This window comes from Rhincodon typus, chromosome 27, assembly GCF_021869965.1.
Source record: "Rhincodon typus isolate 14 chromosome 27, sRhiTyp1.1, whole genome shotgun sequence".
Classification (NCBI taxonomy): Eukaryota; Metazoa; Chordata; class Chondrichthyes; order Orectolobiformes; family Rhincodontidae; genus Rhincodon; species Rhincodon typus.
In genome coordinates, this window is record NC_063358.1 from 22,633,480 (window position 1) to 22,645,860 (window position 12,381).

The 12,381-nt window shown below is 40.6% G+C and overlaps 1 protein-coding gene across 1 annotated transcript in view; it reads left to right on the forward strand.

Moving 5' to 3' along the window:
- The window catches only part of stpg1 (sperm-tail PG-rich repeat containing 1), a 56,451-nt gene that overhangs the window by 2,116 nt on the left and 41,954 nt on the right, over positions 1-12,381 (forward strand). The window contains exon 2 of the mRNA XM_048613211.1: positions 9,293-9,434. Within this exon, the coding sequence (XP_048469168.1) occupies positions 9,341-9,434 (94 nt within the window). The 5' untranslated portion in view covers positions 9,293-9,340. The remainder of the gene's footprint in view (positions 1-9,292; positions 9,435-12,381) is intronic.

The following is a 12,381-nucleotide window of genomic DNA, read 5'->3' on the forward strand; positions in this document are numbered from 1 at the left end:
TATTTTATATTAAGCTTAAGGACTGAAGTCTACTTTTAAGACTCCTGTGCTAAATGTGGCTGGTCTGAGTAAAGTCAGCATTTCTGGGGGCTGCCCCCACAAAAGGTGAATTTTGTTAAGAACAGAACCTATGCCAATACAGATGAATCTAACTCCCAGCTCCACAGCAGTCCCAAAAGCCATTAGATGGCGCTCCTAATCCCTTCATCCTACCTTCTCCTCTCTGCACCATCTGCCCCTGAAGGTACCTGATGCCCACTGCTAAATTTGATGTGTTTTCCCAGTAAGCCATCAATGGAATTGCAGCAGGCAGCTCGCTGGTCTAAATCAGTAACACAATTTTGATTGAGCATCAGGCTTTGTACCTGTAGGCCCAGTCAAAGTTTGCAATCGTCTAAGACGTCCTATGGCACTGACCTGTAATATACAGCTCTTGTCAAAATCAGTGTTATCCCTTGCCAATACATTCTGGAGCAAACTATTCACTAAAAATAAGGTTGGTGTCTAGGCAAAGATCAGGTGCATGATTGTCCCCTCCCACATCTGTGAGGATTGAATTGGGAATTGATAAAATGAGGTCCATGGGGCGGGAGTTTCAAACATACCCCTCCATTACTGACTCATGCCATCTTCCTCGATCAGGATTGATGGTGGCTGTTATAAAAGCTGAGGGGTAGTTTGAATTTCAAGTCTATTGCTAATTGTTGTCACAAATGGAAGGATTTAGAAACCTGTAGAAATCCCACCAGGTTAATCAGCTTGTGAACAATGGGGAAGCTTGCTGAGAAATCAGGAAAGTATTGGCAGGTACATTTAAAAGATCTTGCCAATATTTCCTTCTTTCCCTTCCGTGGACCCTCAGATCCATTACACTCCATCCATGCTCCCACACATCCCTATGACCCTTTCATGTCCTCTTATTTCACCTGATTTATGCCTCCTCATATAGCCATTCCAATCCATTATTCCATGCCTTTCCCTAATGAGGCTTTAAAAATTTCCTTTGAAAAAAAGGCTTACCTCATAAAAGTATCAACCACAGCCATTCACAGTGTCAATGAATATAGCCTGAATTCTCTTCAATCCCTTAATCGTGTCAAAAAGACAGGCAATGAGAACCACAGCAAAGAGTCTGTTTCCGTGCTGTATGAATCTATAAATTGATTACAGCCTCACAAAAGTATCAATCAAAAAAAAGGCAGTACTCAACTACAAACTTGCAAATGGACCCCTGCTGAGTTTAGTCCAATACTCATTCTTAGAGCTTGGCCAAGTGTTTATAATGAGGTCATCTGGAAAAACAGTCATCTGGTTATCTGTTCAAAATGGTTCTGACTAATGGACTCTGCTCTATATGGCTATATCAAAGTAACTTGAAGGAGAGAGTCAGTTTTGTTTAACACTGCCTGAGGTTGTAATAAGTTTTACTTTCAATGTCCGTTTTATTTATTTGCAAGGACCAGAGGATATGAGGAGCATGGGGACATGAAGGGGCATGGAGAATATAGGGCATGGGAGCATAGAGGTATGAGGGGGTGTGGGGATGGATGAGGTGGTGTTGATAGGTTAGAGCTATGGGACTTAACAATGACCTAATTCTACATCAATGTCTCAAAGAACAGAAATGGGCTAACTAAAGCAGCCAGCCTTATCATCCTATTACATCCAGCACTGCTTCAGGTGTGCTTGGGAAGGGGGCAGACTTGAATTTGCCTGCTCACATCTCATGGAGATGAAAATACTGTGGTCATGGGATGGATGATGGAGTTGGGATTGTGATTTTGGAAAATGTCACATCTCAAAATTTCTGTTTCCTGAAAGGAAGATGATGAACAGAACATCATAGGGGTCTGGACAACATGGGCTATCATAATGAATGTGACATAGTCACGTGCAAAGTCCAGGCCTAACTCAATGTCAGGAACAACTCACCTTTAACTAAATTCTGGCCAGCAAGGCAATATTTTTACTAGGCTGCAGTGAGTTGCCTACAAAGGGGGCTTATTGTTTGTTAATGACTTTATTAACTGCAGATCTTGTCTGAGTAATATTCAGATTTCTATCCTACTGTCAGCAAAATAGATGTTACAAATTCTTGCTGTGGAACTCAGAGTGAGTACCTGGTGACTTTAGCTCATTGTTTGCTCCAAACCTCTCATGGAATGCTGCATTGGCTCTGACTACATACATCACACATGCATGGACATTGGCATTCGACATGAGCCAGTCTCCAAGAACTCTCAAGGCACATCTTTGAGCCACTTACAGGATGCATCTGCCTTTCAATGCGGCATCTCTGGGCACAACGGCAGTTCTCATTGTAATGCTGCAGCAAGGACACTGGGCTCAAGGACATTCAACCAGTTCACGAACTGAACCAGGCTGCATCACTGGGTTGTTTAGTTGCTCTCTTTGTGCTAACTCACTATGAACCTCCCTGGATGCCCACAGAATTCCCATCCTGCATTGCATTGACTTTTTGTGCTTTGTCCCCTCAGCCAGGCTCACAGTGGTATTGCTGTGCTGTTTAGTGCAAGCACAAAGCTTGTGAAAGTTGTCAGGAGCCCTCAGTCAAAGGAGGTAGCCTATGCTCAGGGGGTCCCTACACAGTGAGTCAAGGGCAGCATTTGATACCAGTCCTGTGGTTGGACACGGTCAGCCAGACACTCAGGGAGCTCAGAGTCAGGACCTGCCCCTCATAACGGGTGAGGAGCCTATTGTTAGGCAGCCCACCACCCATCATGACTCTTTCTGCCCCATAGTGGACTGTTTTCCTCCTGAAATGAGAGAGAGGCAGGTGAAAGTGGATGACACAGTGGTCACTTGCTGTGCAGAGGGTCTACAGGATTAATGGGGTGAAGAGGTTGGATTTGGTGATAGTGAGTGGCAGCAGATTTTTCAGGCAATCATGAGAGTTGTAGAAACAGAAATAGCTGGAAAAACCCAGCAAGTCTGGCAGCATATGCGGAGAGAAAGCAGAGTTATTTCCAGCGAATATGAAGAGTTGTAGAGCATGATCCTTGGTGGGAGGTGGGGACAGTAGCAGAGAAAGGACGAATGAGTGTGAGATATCAGACAGAAGGTGGTGGCACTAACACTGGTGGAATAGTGATGAACTTTCTTTCTACGTTGCTCTGCATTCCTCCAGATAGATGAGACTGTGCTGACCTGTAAAGTAACCTTGGAGCAGGCTGGCATTGTGGCCTCCTCTGTTGGACCTGGGCGACCAGGATGTCCCTTCTCTACACCACCCTATCCACCTGGGCCTCTAGGTCCCTGCCCACAAAGCAGGCTGATACCCTTCCCTTGTCTGCCATGCCTGGGGCATATATAATGAACCATGAAGCGTAGTTCCAGACTGACAATGTGTATCTGGGTGCACAGCTGCCTGTTTAAAGATGGTGTCTATGCCAAGGTTGCCAGTCCATTTCAGGATATCCCAGCAGTGGCGAGTTGTTTCTGGTGCAGTGAGTGGTAGAATGTGGCTTGAATCGAATGAGCAGGGCATGGGAGGGATGGGTAGGTAGCTAATGAGGTAATTTTATTAAGACACCATGAGAAATCTCGCTAGGCCTCACAAAGAGAAACCGTCCATGCAACTTGATGAAATTAACATTTTAGCCATAAAAGTAAAATTCAGCCCATTGTTTCCTATTAATTCACTCTGTAAAGAAAATTTAATTTCCATGGTGTTGTTCACAATTTCATTGCATTTTTTATGGGTTTTTTCTTGTTTAGGTTTAAACAATCTTTCTCTCATATTTGTCTTTTCACAATTACAGCTATTATTATTTACCAAGTTGCAGCAAATAATTATTTGAACATTTTCATTGGAGATTTTTAGATGCTGATGTATATTTATTCTAGTCATTTTTTTTCTACAAACCCAATTTAAAAAGACACATCCAAACCTCCTCTATTTCATTCCTGGATTTAATGATTATGTTAACTGTTGACTAACCAATTCCCCTTTCAACTTTCCAGTCCAGTTATTTTTATTTTCTGACTTATGGACCACCTTCAGTACATATGGATTTGATCAAAATCCTAATCTTTTACTGGTACAATCCTATTCATGAATAAGTCATCAAACTTGCAACTTATCAAAACAGAACACAATTGTCCCTGTCACAGGTGCCGTCTGTTTTTATTCACTAATAAAGCTAATTCAATTCAATTGATCAAATTAATCAGGGACCAGAAAATCACTATTAAAGGCCTCTGCAGCATTGTGGTTTAATGGCTGGAAAAGACACTGACTGTGCACAGTAGCTCCTTATTATGTTGTCAGCCTGCTGTTGGAAAATCTTAGCAGGTCTTCCATTTGCAATCAATGAATCTGACATTGCTGTGCAGTTCAGATTTGGGTATCTGCCGCCCTCTTGTGTTAGATCAAATGCCAATAGCTACGGACAAGAAGTAATCAAATTAACTGCACACATAGTGTGGCAAGATTTTTACGAAACAAAATGTAACAATTTGGAATTTCACGCAATAGCAGTTTTTTTTAATGCCAATTGTTGGCAAAACAGATTGATTCATATGTAAGTTATTACATTCCAGGTGTCTGAAGAAATTGTCAATTACTTGACAATGTAATTCCATTTATTTCAAAATGTTATAATTGTAGGAGTACGGTTGTAGCTGAAGAAGTTTGTGCCTAAATATAAAATCAATCTGTTCAATCGTGATAGAGTCATAGAGGCGTACAGCAGGGAAACAGACCCTTAAGTCCAACCGAACGTAATCCCAAACTAAACGAGTTCCACCTGTCTGCCCCGGCCCATACCCCTCCAAACCTTTCCTATGCATATACTTATCTAGGTGTCTTTTAAATTTGTAACTGTACCTGCATCCACCACTTCCTTAGGAACTTCATTCCATTTGCGAACTACTCTCAGTATAAAAGATTTGCAGCTCCTCTTAGTCTAAATAAAAATGTTCCAAACGATTTTCATTTATGGTTTACAATGTGTGTAAGGTTGTATGGCCCATATGCAATTTGTGCATTTTGTATCTTTATTCTGTTGCAGTTAGTGCACCATCTTAATAAGTGTTTTTGTAATGGGTATTTTATAATTGAGCTAATGACAATTATGTGTCTGATTAAGAAATTTACATAATTATTTCTTACCAACAATTTTTAAAAATCTATGATGTACCACTCATCTTCGATATGACTTACCAGCTTATGCAAGAAATGATTGAGCTATATTCCTGATTTGTCACTTTAACTATTGGATGAGACCTGGTTAGAAAGTGACATGAAGAAGTTACAAAGAGGATCGATGAGGGCAGAGCAGTGGACGTGATCTATATGGACTTCAGAAACGCATTTGACAAGGTTCCTCATGGTAGACTAGTTAGCAATGTTAGATTACACAGAATAGAGGGAGAACTAGTTATTTGGATACAGAAGTGGTTCAAAGGTAGAAGACAGAAGATGGTGGTGGGGATTTGCTTTTTGGACTGGAGGCCTGTCACCAGCGGTGTTCCACAAGGATTGGTGCTGGGTTCACTGCTTTTCTTCATTTATATAAATGATTTGGATGTAAATATAGGAGGTATACTCAGGAAGTTTGCAGATGACGACAAAACCGGAGGTGTAGTCGACAGTGAAGAAAGTTACCTCAGAGTACAACAGGAGCTTGATCAAATGGGCCAATAAACAGAGGAGTGGCAGATGAAGTATAATTTAGATAAATGTGAGGTGCTTCGTTTTGGAAAGGCAAATCAGGACAGGATTTATACACTTAATGGTAAGGTCCTGGGGAGGGTTGTTGAACAAAGAGACCTTGGAGTGCAGGTTCATAGTGCCTTGAAAGTGGAGTCACAGGTCGAGGACAGTGAGGAAGGCATTTATTTGGTATGCTTGCCTTCATTGGTCAGTGCGTTGAGTATAGGAGTTTGGAGGTCAAGTTATGGCTGTCCAGCACATTGGTTAGGCCACCATTGGAGTACTGCATGCAGTTCTGGTCTCCCTGCTGTAGAAAGGATGTTGTGAAATTTGAAAGGGTTCAGAAAAGATTTACAAGGATGTTGCCAGGATTGGAGAATTTGAGCTACAGGGCGAGGCTAAATAGGCTATATTCCCTGAAGCATCGGAGGCTGAGGGGTGACCTTATAGAAGTTTATAAAATCATGAGAGGCATGGATGGAGTAAATAGAGAAGGTCTTTTTCCCAGGGTGGGGGAGTCCAAAACTTGAGGGCATAGGTTTAAGGTGAGAGGGGAAAGATTTAAAAGGAACCTAAAGGTCAGCTTTTTCATGCAGAGGGTGGTGTGTGTAAGGAATGAGCTGCCAGAGGAAGTGGTAGAGGCTGGTACAATTACAATATTTAAAAGGCATCTGGATAGGTATATGAATGGGAAGGATTTAGAGGGGTATGGGACAAATGCTGGCAAATAGGACTAGATTTATATGTGATACCTGGTCGGCATGGACAAGTTGGACCGAAGGGTCTGTTTCCATGCTGTACAGTTCTGTGATTTTATGACCCTATAACTTTAAGTACTTGTTTAAAAAAAATCTTGCAGATATTAGAAATGAAACAGTCTGAAGCCCAGAATATTCAATTGTGCTATTTTGTTTTATTCATTCATGGGTGTGGGTGACATTGGCAAGGCCAGCATTTATTGCACTTCCCTAACTGTCCTTGAGAAGATGGTGGTGAGCTGCCTCCTTGAGCTACTGCAACCTATATGGGATTGGTGCTCCCAATAGTGCTGCTAAGCAAGGAGTTCCAAGCTTTTGACACAACACCAGTAAAGAAATGGTGATATTGTCCTGTCAGGATGATGAATGGCTTGAAGGAGAACCTGTAAGTGGTGATGTTTTCAAGCATCTGCTGCCCTAGTCCTTCTAGGTGGTAGAGTTTGCAGCTTTGGAAGGTGCTGTCAAACGAACCATAGTGAGTGCATTCTGCAGATGGTACACTGCTGCTGCTACTGTGAATGTGATGGGAGTGAATGTTTGTGGATGTGGTACTAGTCAAGTAAGCTGCTTTGTCCTAGATGGTGTCAAACTCCTTGAGTGTTGTTGGAACTGCACTCATCCAAACGAGTAGAAAGGACATCCTTCTGACATGCTGCTGACTTGTGCTATGTAGATGGTGGACAGGCTCTGGGACTCAAGTTGAATTAGTTGGTGAAGAATTCTCCATCCCTGACCTGCTGCTTTAGCCACAGTATTTACATGCTGATCCAATCGGTTTCTGGTCCATGGAAGATGCTACAGTACTGATATTGGGGGATTCGGTGATAGCAATGCCAATGACTGTCAAGGGTTATGGTTAGGTTCTCTCTTGCTGGAGTAGCCATTGCCTGGCACTTGTGTGTCTGTTACTTGCCATTTATTAGTCTAAGCCTGGAAGCCGCCCAGGTCTTGCTGCATATAGACACAGATGGCTTCACTATCTAAAGAGTCATGAATGGTTCTGAACATTGAGAAATCATCAATGGAATTCCACACTTCTGTCTTTACAACGGAGGGAAACTCATTGAAGTTGTGTAAAACAACTTCTCCACTCTGTGTGTGTTGGCTGCAATCATAGACATTCAATCGGTGCCTAAATAAAGTAACAGAGACTGGAATCAGTGTTCTACCACTTCTGTCATGTCTACATCACAAAGTGGATTGTGAATGTGCAGAATTAATTAAGGATGAGCACTGGTTAATAAATAAAAAAATATATTATATATGTGAGAGGTCAGAACTGAATTAGCTTTTGAGTTTTCCTTGTACTCTCCATACATGGGTGATGTCTTCATTCAGTATTTACCTTGGCTTTGAAATTGAAAATGATTTGGAAAGTATTTACAATAATAAATGTAATAGTCAATATACATCAGCATGCTTCATACTAATTCCAGAACTACCTTGAATCTGTCTGGATGATTTACCCTAACAGCAGTTTGCTGAATGATTTAAATGCTCCTTTTTGAAATGAGTAAAACATCCAAAACCAAGTAAGGCTTCTGTCTTGAAAATGCTCAAAGAAACTGGAAAAAGTCCATTTTTTTTTTTTTTTTTCACTGCCCCCATAACGTTTCTCCTGGGTTCCTCACAGCAGTTTCCAGGAGATTAAACTTTCCAGCTGGGATGGTTACAACCCCAGATTGATGGTTTAGAATTCCATATCATTTCCATGAGATTCTCCTTGGCATATGTTTCCCTAAAGCCCACCCACTTAAACTGGGCTACAGAGGTTGTGAGGTCCCCCAGCATCGAATGGGAGGGACTGCAAACATGACCAGCATATTCCTCACAAACCAGCTAAATGAAGGCAGGGTCCATCAGGACTCCATTTGAAATGCTTGGATGTCCATTGGCTGTTGTTGTCAGGAACCTATGGGCCTCAATTTCACCCAATGTAAGCAATGACTTGCAACATTGGCAAATTTCCAACCTGCGCACCCTTGATTTGAAGGAAGGAATTATTCCCAGATGATAAACAGAGCATTCATGAAGAAACTGAGCTTGGAGACATTGCCAGACTCGACTGCTTTCAGGCCAGACACTTGAAAGGAGCACATCATGTAAGTTGAGCTGAGGGGCGATGTGGAAAATCGGATAGGCACTTGTAATTTTCCAGTTTTTGAATGTATGCTTCCTAGAACTGTGGCGTTGCTGGTAATTAATATTTTAAGCTGTTTTAGCTTACTCGCTAAGTTCCTGTCACAATTCTGTAACTGTTCAACAGAGGATGCCCATGAATTGCTGAAGAAAATTGCCTTCAAGTTTTCATTTTCTCTCGTGCCCAAGTCTATTGGACCTAGTTGATTGGAAGTAAATCCATGTCTTCTATACCCTGGACCTGATGAGGCCACTTGTGCGCACTGGAGAGCCATCTGCTCCTCTGGACAGGCAATTTTTGAGGAAAAGTTCTACAAATTTATTTTCTTTTCCCCTTCTTGTACCAGTGACCCTTCACAGCTCAGAAATAAAAGAGAAAATACTGAAGAAACTCAACAGATCTGTGGAGAGAGAAACAGAATTAATGTTTTGAGTCCAGTTTGACTCATCCTCAGAACAGCTCTCCTCCACTTGGACCCTGACTCCTAAGCCACTGCTAATGCTGTTCTACCGGAACTTGTCTGAACACAAGGAATCTGTTAGGTCACTTTTCCTTCAGTTTCACTGTCTGCTTTTGGGCAGGCATGTTTGCCCTGCTGGTGAGCTGAAATTGGGAAGGCATTAGAAGAATATTTGTGCTGAGAAATAATAATACACCGTATTTTTAACTGATGTAATAGATTAAGTAATTTCTCTGTTATTGCTTATGTCTCATTAGATTAGCGCAATTTGAGATTGGAGAACTGTCACTAGCCTCAGTTGCAATATGGTAGATTTTATTCAAACCACGGAACCTACAAACAAGCGGCTTCAGAGGTCTAGGTACAAATGGATTCATCACATAGCAACAGAAAATTCCGGTATGTAATATTCATAATTTTAGTTATAAGTTTATTTTCTATTCGTAAGCCTTGTGTACACTTAATGCTTCATGGTTCTGTTAACCCATTGAATGAAACACATGCTGAAAATTCTCAGGACAAATCTCAATTTGTCATAAGCTGTTTCCTTTCATAAATGTAGTTACTTTTCTTTCCAAATTTTTAAGTGTTCATTTTTTTTAGGGTAAGCCAATTCAAATAGTGTGTTCCTCATGTTACTAACTCTTTAATACCCTGACTTCCAAAGAGCATAACAAATTGCTTATTTAGTATTTTTAAGAAAAGTAAAAATATCTAATTGTGTTTTTAAAAAAGTCAATAAATCAAAAAATTGAAGAACACCCAAATTTCCTTTCTCATAAGCTACTTTCTACTTTAAAATTTAAATCTCTGACTAGGCAATACCTTTTGATTATGTTACCTTTTCTTATAATCATTGGTAGTGTCTTGGATGAGAGTTCTTAGTCATTCTCCTGATTTCTCAATTACCTTATAAATTAATATGTGTCTTCCTCCCTGTGTTATAGATTCATAGAGCTGTTCAGCACAGAAACAGACCCTTTGGTCCAACTCATCCATGTTGACTAGATATCCTAAATTAATCTAATCCTATTTGCCAGCATTTGGCCCGTATGCCTATAAACCTTTCCTATTCTAAACATTGTAGTTTATTCCCAATGTGTTATTTCTAATATCCACATGGGAAGTCTAATAGCACATTGGATGGTATCCCTGCATCTCAGCCAGAAGCTCTGTGTTTGAGTCCCACTTCAGAACTTAATGGCGAAGGAAGGTACATTCATAACACAGCCTAACAGGTTGCGTATCAATCTGCAAATTGTTCCAACACATGCTAAAGGCAGGCGATAAGAGTATGGGGAGATTCTGGTCAGCCATATAACAGAAAGAACATTGGACCCTCTGGCATAATTATCCATAGCTCCAGACAATAACGTATACGTAAAAGTGTGTTTTGCTACATCAGCTTAGCTTTCTTCAGTGAACTGCCATCACCACCATGATGCCATCTATGATATTATTGGTTAGCTTATTTGGTTGGATGGAAGGCTGATTTGTGATGCCAACAATGTGAGTTGAATTCTTGCACACCATGCAGGTCCTGCTTTCTCAACGTCACCTCTCCCTGGAGGTGTACTGATCCTCCAATTTAAACTTACTACCAGTCATCTCCTTCTCATGAGAGAGCAGCCCTGTGATTTTCTGAAACTATCGATTTCACATCACCGGATGTGATAATACCTTAACATTACTGACAGTACAAGATCACAAATAGATTTCCATTCATTTTTCCATTTCTCATCTACTTAATCCATTTTTTTCTAAAACTTCATGTACAAATGTTAATAAAAAAACAAATTTCACAAAAATATAAAGGAATGATCATGACAAAATCAAACAGAAATAGATGGATTGTGCCAGTCGGGTTATAAAATAGTGTTCTACTCATTTATTTAGTTGTTGTAAAACTAAGTCTCACTTCTCAAGGGGATTCAAGCCAGCACCAAATAAAATGTAAAGGAAGCTAGGACCGAAGAGGTAGACTTTTAAAACAGGAAAATAAGTCCTGGAAGAATGTTCTAGAGCACAAGTTTTCAGTACTGTTTGATTACTCTATAATGGTGTACCAGGAAGAGTAGGCAGTGAGCAATAGTCAGATCTGACAAAAAGAGGGTTAAGTATTCATTCTCTAAACATTTCCCGCTGGACTTCCCATCTCCACCCCTCACAATTGTCGAACGGAGAAGGTTGTGCAGATTGGTTGAAGTGAGAACAGTAAACAATTTGAATATGAAGATAAGGATCTTGAAATTATCTAAGACACAGAAACACACAGGCATTTGATGTTGATAAAGTGAGGGGTGTGTGAGACTTTGTATGGAAGATTTAAAGTGCAGTGTTCCAAACTGGCTGGAGTTTGTAGGTGGAGATGCAGAGAGCAGAGCACCTGATAATCAATCCTCAAGATAATGAAATCATTTCCCAAGAACTGTGGGGCTGGTGCCAGCACTTCACAATGAATATTACCTCAAGGGATTGCTGACAAATGAACCTTCTCTACCTAACAATCAAATTTAATGTTGTACAATAGTTGGAGGTATTCTGGTTCTTACAAATGTAATTAAATGACTGATTTGATTGGTGGAGCTGCACATAACCATAAGGTAGAATTCAGAAACCAAGATCCACCAAAACAATCACTTCAAACTTGTCACATGATTTGTCAAGCTTCATCACACACAAAAAAAATGCATATCCTAAGTGATTGCTCAATCAACAGACAGCCTTAAAATATTCCTGGTACTGTGGTCTGTGCCGAAGACTGAAGGAGAATTTCCTTTAGAAGACATGATATTCCACTTGCTTCATAAAAAGTCAATGTGAATATATAAAAGGGAATCCCATTTGTACTCACTTCTTCACTTTATTGGGAATTCAGCTAAATAGAGATTGTGTTATACATTCAGAGTTGAATACTTTTGTATAACATTAGTATCCAAGCTAAAACATGTTGCAATATAGGCGTACACCTTTGCATAGTGCATTGCAGCAGGGCAATTAATTAATCAACTCAGAACCCTGACACGTCCTCCAAGATAGTGATAATGAAAACTCTCTGTCAAGATGAGAATTGCTGCAGGTTTGATAAAACAACTATATTGGATTATGTCTGTAGCATTGTTTTACCTTCTCTCACTCTTCACAAGGAGATAAGTGCATGGATTTAATAAAACAAAGAACTGTGGATGTTGGAGATCTGGAACAGAAACAGAAATTATTGGCTAAGCTCAGCAGGTCTGGCAGCATCTGTGGTGAGAAAGCAGAGTTAATGTTTCAAGTCTGGTGACGCTTCCAGACCCGAAACGTTAACTCTGCTTTCTCCCACAGATGCTGCCAGACCTGCTGA